At 34.5% G+C, this 7,780-nt stretch overlaps 2 protein-coding genes across 4 annotated transcripts; both read right to left on the bottom strand.

The window, feature by feature from the left end:
• Window positions 1-242: 242 nt before the first annotated feature.
• LOC132293957 (E3 ubiquitin-protein ligase RSL1-like) lies at window positions 243-3,435 on the bottom strand. Of its 2 annotated transcripts, none has more exons than XM_059791648.1 (2): window positions 2,762-3,435; window positions 243-2,595 (listed from the first exon to the last, which is right to left on the bottom strand). In XM_059791648.1, exons 1-2 carry the CDS (start codon window positions 3,388-3,390, stop codon window positions 2,421-2,423), a joined length of 804 nt encoding a protein of 267 aa, XP_059647631.1. In that variant the 5' UTR covers window positions 3,391-3,435; the 3' UTR covers window positions 243-2,420. The 2 variants fall into 2 exon arrangements, with proteins under 2 accessions (XP_059647631.1, XP_059647632.1); XM_059791649.1 differs by having other exon boundaries at window positions 2,338-2,595; window positions 2,731-3,435.
• Window positions 3,436-6,455: 3,020 nt separating this feature from the next.
• Window positions 6,456-7,556, bottom strand: LOC132293958 (E3 ubiquitin-protein ligase RSL1-like). 2 transcript variants are annotated; one of them, XM_059791650.1, is made up of 2 exons: window positions 6,841-7,549; window positions 6,456-6,700 (listed from the first exon to the last, which is right to left on the bottom strand). In XM_059791650.1, the coding sequence occupies exons 1-2, from the start codon at window positions 7,464-7,466 to the stop codon at window positions 6,526-6,528; spliced, it is 801 nt and encodes a 266-aa protein (XP_059647633.1). In that variant the 5' UTR covers window positions 7,467-7,549; the 3' UTR covers window positions 6,456-6,525. The 2 variants fall into 2 exon arrangements, with proteins under 2 accessions (XP_059647633.1, XP_059647634.1); XM_059791651.1 differs by having other exon boundaries at window positions 6,560-6,737; window positions 6,841-7,556.
• Between the last annotated feature and the right edge of the window lie 224 nt (window positions 7,557-7,780).

Raw genomic sequence — 7,780 nt, forward strand, 5'->3', positions numbered from 1 at the left:
GTCATGCCAAAAAGTTAAATGTTTTTCAATTCTCTGTAATGGCATGCAAGAAAGTATTCTTCTTCTAACGCCCTAAACAACTTGCCTCTTCTGGCCCCCACCTTCTTTCTATTTATTGGGCTGGAGTATAAATGGGCTGCGTCCTCTAACGTGTGCCGTGGGCCACACTATCCCTATGGAAATATTTCCTGCCCTTCATTCTCAATTTGTCATATCATTTTTCCCACGTTTTAAGGCATTAAATTTTTATTTTTATTTTTATTTTTATTTTTTTCTGGTGCTCATCTTCTGATCACATAACGGGAATTGAATTGGGACATTATCTAGTGGCCTAATTGTTATAGGACTCGGCTCCCGAGTAGACTAGCGGTGCCTGGTTTGGAGTAACCCAAATTGGTACCATGCATAAGTAGAAGAAAACATCAAACATTGTTGAAATAATTTTTTTTCTCTTTTTGTAAGTTGGTTGAGAGAATTTGTTTTTTTCATGAAAAACGATATGAAAAAAGTGTTCATGATATTTTTAAGATTCATGCAAAATGTGATATAGACAAGTCTGTATAATCATATATCTGGAGAATTATTAGGTACGGAATTATTGAGTATTTAATGAATCATGAATTTGTAGTTAATTGGAAATATATTATATAATAACCAATAAAAAATATACTTTTGTGTAGAATATACTCCACATATTAACAAAATTAAAAAAAGGATTAAGATATTCAGATTTAATTTCGAGAATTATTGCAATAGATGGAATATGTTTTCCTCTTAAAATTTGAACAATTAGACAATAAGCCTACAGTATTAGATAAGGCAAGTAAACTAAAGTTCCTCCGCGTATGATGATGCAACACAAAAATATTAGCATAATTCCTTCAAAATATAAATATAAATAACCAGGTTACCAAGAGAATCAGTGATTACTAAATATAAAGCTCATATTCTTATAATATTTACAACTATATAAAGCTCATATTCTTATAAAATACAGTAAAAATGAAAAACCGAATCAATTGCTTAGAGTTGAACTGTTGAGCACTGCAGGAGTTTCTGCACTCTCACAAAGATGCATGGCATGCAAAAGGAGGAAAGTATCCATTCCAATACTACCATTTTCAGGTCATCAAATTCACTGGACAATTAAGGTCCCTTCATTTTTCTTTAAACCATGCATGTTTTCAAGTTGCAAAGGGTATGTAAGCATACAGTATACTACCAATCTCAATATATATCTATATCCACCAATCTCTAAATGCAACAAAAAAACGAAAGCCTCTAACATGACTAAAAAACATGAATAAAACGAAGCAGAATTGAAGCTATAAACGAGCAAATTCGCATCAACACAAAACAGCCATTACAAATGCCAAGATTACATACCTCAAGGAAAAGATAGAAAGACCCCGCGCATTTTGCAGCCACAGCCTATCTCGGGAAGCACTAAACCCCTTCACGGACCACAATTTCAGCTCAACAATTTCCATAATACTCCTTTGAAGAGAAACCACATCTATGTAAGAATTAGAGTGGAATCTCTCATTTCTTTACCTCCAAGTGACATTAGACCAGAGCTGCCACACTCAACATGACAGCAATATATTTAAGAGAGTTACACCCACAAGCCTATCGATCCCAGACAACAAAAGCTAAGATTAAGTCCATCCGAAATTACATTTCTCACCAATAAAAACCACATATTTCGTGAATCAGGGTGCATTTGAAGAACATGTGCTTATGGACCATGGTTTTCAATTTTATCTCTACAAAATAATCAGCTCATGCTGTTCAACTTTTTCCCATCTTAAGAAGCTTATCTTGGATGGTTAATCTTAATAGTCATCCAAAGCATGACAGAATGCCAGAGGATGAAGCCTCTGAACCATACAATAAAAGCCCCTCTGTGTCTTAAGAAGCAGGAAGTAGAGGCAATAGAGAAGCAATTACCAGTTGGGATCCGAACAATCCGGTCATTTCTGAAAGTATCGGGAAGAAAATAGATCTCCTAATTCAGGGGGGAAAAAAATCCAATATAATTGTGGAGAAGTGACCCAAGTTAGAGCAAAAGGCCAATTTGAATTTGATTACAGTTTTTTTTTTTCCCTCTAATCTATTGATGACCAACAACCACGTACATTCCCATATCCTTAAGCCCTCGATCATGATCAACCCGATCACAGGTCATGACTAGTCTGTTCAAGTAGAGTGACTCCTTCAATGATCCTAAATTAAATTGAGGAGAGAGGGAGAGGGGCTCAATAATTTCTATAATTTCCACCAATCCGAACAATTATACAATATAAGACAGGCAAGCAAACTAAATTTCCTTCCATGTGATGTAACAAAAATATATTAGTATAATTCATATGAAATATAAATAACCGGGGTCACCAATAAATACAAAACTCGTATTCTTATTAGGGACGGGGTCCCTTGATAATCTTCCTCATTGCAAAAACTGTAGCTATTATAAAAACAGCAAGAACAATGAACCTAATGAACCAAAAGCAGCACAAATGGTAGGATACACCGCACCTACAACGAAGATCTTTAAACTCGCTTCCACACTTGTAGCAAAAGCTGGTCCCACATCTACATCCCAAAACATCGAAATTAAAAAACAGAAAAACAAAATGGAGTTATTCAGATACGCTCCACATTCTAATCATTTTCTTTTACATGTTTGGCCACCAAGAAAACAGAGGAAACTGAAAAATAGGAACTTACCACATATAGAGAGAGGGGAAGAGAGAGTAACCTGCATTTAATCGCTCTGCAACCTGTAAATCGTTCGATACAATGGCCGCAGCGGGGACATCTCTTCCAATTGTTCCTCTCCACAAGCAGTCCAAACTCAACCTCATTCCTATTTCTCATCTCTCCACCCTCTTCACAACGATAGCCGGTGTGCCATGGAATCTTGCAGCGGAAACAAAACAGCCTCTTGCAATTGGGGCATTTTGATCTCTTAACATTTCCCCCACACTCGTTCAGAATCAGAGCCGAGCAATTCTGATTCGGGCAGTAAGATCTGTCAAACCCTAGAACAGCTGATTCGCAGAGCACATCGCACCATTTTTCGAACAGTTTGGTGGGCACGATCGGCCGGCTAGAGAGAGGATCTAACAGCTGTTCACAGTTCAGCGACGGACACGGGACGTCGGCGACGTTTTCGTCCACCTTCACCTGGATGTATTTCATTATGCAATCTGTGCAAAATGGGTGAACGCACCTGTTGTTGTTCTTGAATTTGTTGGTTGATGATGATAACATGGGTTCGATGCATATCTCGCAAGCGAAGGTTGATGATTCGTCGTCTTCTATCGATTCCTCTTCTTCTGGTGGTCTCTCTTGATTTGGCCGGACCATTTGCACTGTGTTTCCCATTTTCTAATGGGTGGACTGAGACTGAGCAGAGTAGATGAAGAGGACTCATATACGTGTCGCTCTCTTATAATGTTGAAAAAAAAAACCTTGACTCTTATAATTATGATTTAAAAATTAAAATTTTTTCTAATTATGATTTATAAAAAGAGAAAAGAAATTAGATTGATTTAGATTGAATTTTTATTTTTGTGGTTGGACCTAAGTTACCAGAGTTGGAGCAAAAGCGAATGTAAGAAGAAAGTGTGTTCGGAACTTGATAGATATACTTATTATGAAAGATTGTGTAATATAAGTGGGAATAAATTAAATTTTGTTTTTTTATAATTATGCTTTGTATACATTATAATAAATAAATAATAAAATTGCAACATACAATCGACTTGTATGTGTGGATCCATGCGTGGTGGTGCTGTGCGAGTGAAAAGGCCCCTCTTTAGTCTTTAATTTGACTCCCTCCTCTAAAAATTTACTTGTTCCAATGAATGTTATAATATTTTTTCAGTCTCTAACATATGTTGAACTTGATATGTGCCTCAATCTCCACTTCTCAATTACTAATTACAACCTGTACTTTGAGTAATTTGCTTTAATTTTAAATACAATCTTTTTCTATAATAATTTAGCTTATATGCTTGACTTCGAGTATCAAACAAGACATCGGTCAAACATACTATTTGGATTACTAAGATCCTAAACTCAGTAAGGCCAAAATATACTGTATTTGTTTCACTTTAATATCTTAGAGAATAGTACTTGGAAAAAGAAAAAAAAAATTCACACAACAACTAAACTAAGTATTATTATTATTATTATATTCTAGTTCTATTAAAACTTAGCTAGAGATATTGAATTTTTTTAAGAGAACTAAACTAAATAATAATCATCATCATCATCATCTACTCTCGAAATTGTGTTTAAAACCCAACAAAAAAATAAAAAACATTTTACATAAAAATATTTTGTTCAAAAAATACTTTACAAAAAAATTATTTGACATCTAAACAAACAAACGGAGCCTTAGTTATGAATGGTGTTTTAAACATAGTAGTACGTTAATAGTCAATGATCATTTAACCAAGTTGTATAGACATAGTTATTTAACCAAGCTTTGAAACACAACCCACAATCTCTGCTACTCCTGGGACCAAAATAAAAAATAAAGTACAACACCTTTTAATGTTTAACAAAAAGACACTCAAATAAAGTTATTTATTTTTTGAATAATAATACCCCTTAAAGATTGAAAAGTGGATAAAGACACTCTTGAAGTCAACTGACATGAAAAATTAACCAAATTGCCCTTTGACGAATTAGTTGACCTTTTTAACTTTACAAGTTAATAAATTGGACGAAATTACCCTTATGAACAAACAGTCACAATGCTAGGAATATAGAGTATAGATTATATATATGTACATATATATATATATGTACACATACATATTCCTGAAACAAATTAATAAATTGGACGAAAGTACCCATGTGTGAATTAATAACAAAATTTTTGGTAAAAAAAAAATACATTTGTTTTCATTCTGCCACAATTTCTCAAAAATAACAAAATTGCATATTTCTTTTGGTGTAATAAATTTTCAATTTCTTTCAAAAAGAAGAAAGTTTGACCAATCTAAAAGGGTGTCTATGAGTGCTACTTATATCTATCAATGTTGTTCAATTTTGCCTTAAATTTGTGAGAGATTATGAATGGGTTATCCAACCTCTGAATGATGTCTTTCAAGAGGTAATTGACGTTATTGAGTGTTACCTCGCTACGTGGCTCACATTGGATTCTCTATTTTAGTTATTTAGTTATTTTTCATTATGTTTTTATGATAAAAACAAAATTGATAACCCCCATTTATTAGGGAAAAAAAAAAAACAAAATTAATTTCATTCGGAGCAATTCACGATTATTAATCTAGCGTCAAGTGGCGTTAATTTGTGCCGCTAAACTTTCAGGGGTAATTGCGTCATTTTGACAGGTCTGATATTTTGCAATAAATTTGAATTTAATATTAAGAGGCAATTTTGTCTTTTCATATGGTTTAAGGCCTTGTTTGGATGAAATTTCTTCAAGGGGATATCATTGTCCAAAAAATTGATAACTTTCATCTGAATGTCCTTTTGACAAATCTTAGGGGTGTTGCTGTATTATACCAAAAAAAATTAAAAAATTGAAATCTATATTAATCCGGCGAGAAAAAAATTTAAACTAAATAATTGGATTGGAGGGGGAAAAAATGCAACTGTCAAGAATTGATATTGTTTTTTATGTGTCCTCTTTTCTTCACAAAAATAAAAAATATTTTTTGTTAATAAAAAATAAAAATATATTATTAAACTTGATTTTAAAGAAAACGAAAATGAGTTGGAAGTTCAAAATCATGAATGGAAGAGAAAGATTGGGCAGAGTAGATATATCCCACTAACTAGACTTGAAGGAAAACAAAGCAAAAAAGGAATATAAGTAATTATAACTAAAGTTGTACATGTTATACAACCAGTATGCACCATTCAAACATTATATCGAACATGTTACGAGCCTTACCTCAATTATTCTTAGTGGAAAATTGAAATAACTTTCTTGGATTCTGTGTGTGAAACATTGTTACTATTGCACAAAAACCTGCAATTCACGTTCATACGATTTGGGAGCTTAATGGACTAAACTCGATCGGAAATCAGAGGTTCTCCGATTGCTTGCCGGAAAGTCCAGATGTCTACACAACGTGTAATTAAGCCAAATTCTTTCTGGCGGTCTTTCGAGTGGCTTAAAGACCGCCAGAAAGAATTTAAACCCACCCTAAGTCCCTGACTTCATCTTCTTTAAAAATAAAAACAAAAAAAAAAGTTTGGTGAATATACCTATTAAGAAAATTAAAGTACGGATTATGAATAGTTGGCCATCAAATAGATCGTACATTCAAAGACAAATAAAACTCCAATACAATAGTGAAGAAGTGCCTAAGTTATAAAAAAAAAAAAAAAACCAAACCAATTAAATTCAAAGGGGCTCAATAATTTCTCTAATTTCAACCAACTTTGTGCATTGAACAATTAAACAATTAGACAAAGCAAACAAACTAAATTTCCTCCATGTATGAGTATATATATATATTAGTACAAGTAATATTCTTATGAGTCGAGTCTCTTGATAATATTTTTCAGGCTAAAAAATGTACCTATTATAAAACCTACAATAATAAAGAACCGCAAGAACCAAACAAAGCACAAGAAGTATGATACACCACACCTACACCGAAGATCTTTAAACTGGCCTCCACACTTGTAGCAAAAGTTGGTCCCACATCTACATCCCAAAACATTAATTAAGAATCAATTCAGATCTGCAACGCATCATAATCATTTTCTTTTTACTTGTTTGGCTACCAAGAAAACTGAGGAAACTGCAAAAAAAGGAACTGCACATATATATGGAGAGAGAGTAACCTGCATTTCACGTGTCGGCAACCTTCACTACGTTGAATACAATGGCCGCAGCGGGGACATCTCTTCCAATTGTTCCTCTCCATAAGCAGTCCGAACTCAACATCATTCCGATTTCTCATATTTCCACTCTCTTCGCATCCATAGCCGGAGTGCCATGGAAGCTTGCAATGGAAACAGAACAGCCTCTTGCAATTGGGGCATTTTGATCTCTTCACATTTCCTCCACACTCGTTCACAATCAGTGCCGAGCAATTCCGATTCGGGCAGTAACATCTTTCAAACCCTAGAACCGCCGATTCGCAGAGCACATCGCACCACTTCTCGAACAGTTTCGGTGGCACGATCGGCCTGCAATTGAGAGGATCTAACAGCTGATCGCAGCTCAGCGCCGGACACGGGACGTTGGCGATGTTGTCGTCCACTTTCACCTCGATGTATTTCGTCATGCAATCCGTGCAGAATGGATGAACACACCTGTTGTTGTTCTTGAATTTCTTGACTGATGATGATAACATGGGTTCGACGCATATCTCACAAGTGAAGGTTGATGTTTCGTCTTCTTTCGATTCCTCTCCTTCTCGAGGTCTCTCTTGGTCTCGCCGGAGCTTTGGCACTGTATTTCCCATATTCTAATTCGGTGGACCGAGAAAATTAGTAGGTCAAGACTACTCACATATTCACATAGGTGGCTCTCTTATTATTCACATATTCACTTATTATGTTTGGTCTACATACACAAGTGGGCCTTTTTGTACAATGACACCCTCTACGAGCAACATCAAGTCTTCGATTGGATGTTATTTGGGTTGTTTTTTTTTTAGATATAGCGTTTAAAATAGACTTTTTAAAATAACATGTCAAATGATGGAGTTGTCAAAATATAACTTTATTAAATGTTGTGTCAAATATAACATAATTTATAATTATTACCAAATTTACA

This window comes from Cornus florida, unplaced genomic scaffold (genome assembly GCF_030987335.1).
Source record: "Cornus florida cultivar Cherokee Brave unplaced genomic scaffold, ASM3098733v1 CherokeeBrave_3.0.0_Hap2_Chr02, whole genome shotgun sequence".
NCBI classification, from domain to species: domain Eukaryota; kingdom Viridiplantae; phylum Streptophyta; class Magnoliopsida; order Cornales; family Cornaceae; genus Cornus; species Cornus florida.

What these genes read in the sequence shown, in the direction of transcription:
- LOC132293957 (XM_059791648.1), bottom strand. Translation starts at nt 3,390, where the DNA reads ATGGGAAACACAGTGCAAATGGTCCGGCCAAATCAAGAGAGACCACCA. An exon ending in TGCAGAGCGATTAAATGCAG is followed by an intron (nt 2,596 to 2,761) that starts GTTACTCTCTCT and finishes TTTGGGATGTAG; the next exon opens with ATGTGGGACCAGCTTTTGCT.
- LOC132293958 (XM_059791650.1), bottom strand. Translation starts at nt 7,466, where the DNA reads ATGGGAAATACAGTGCCAAAGCTCCGGCGAGACCAAGAGAGACCTCGA. An exon ending in TGCCGACACGTGAAATGCAG is followed by an intron (nt 6,701 to 6,840) that starts GTTACTCTCTCT and finishes TTTGGGATGTAG; the next exon opens with ATGTGGGACCAACTTTTGCT.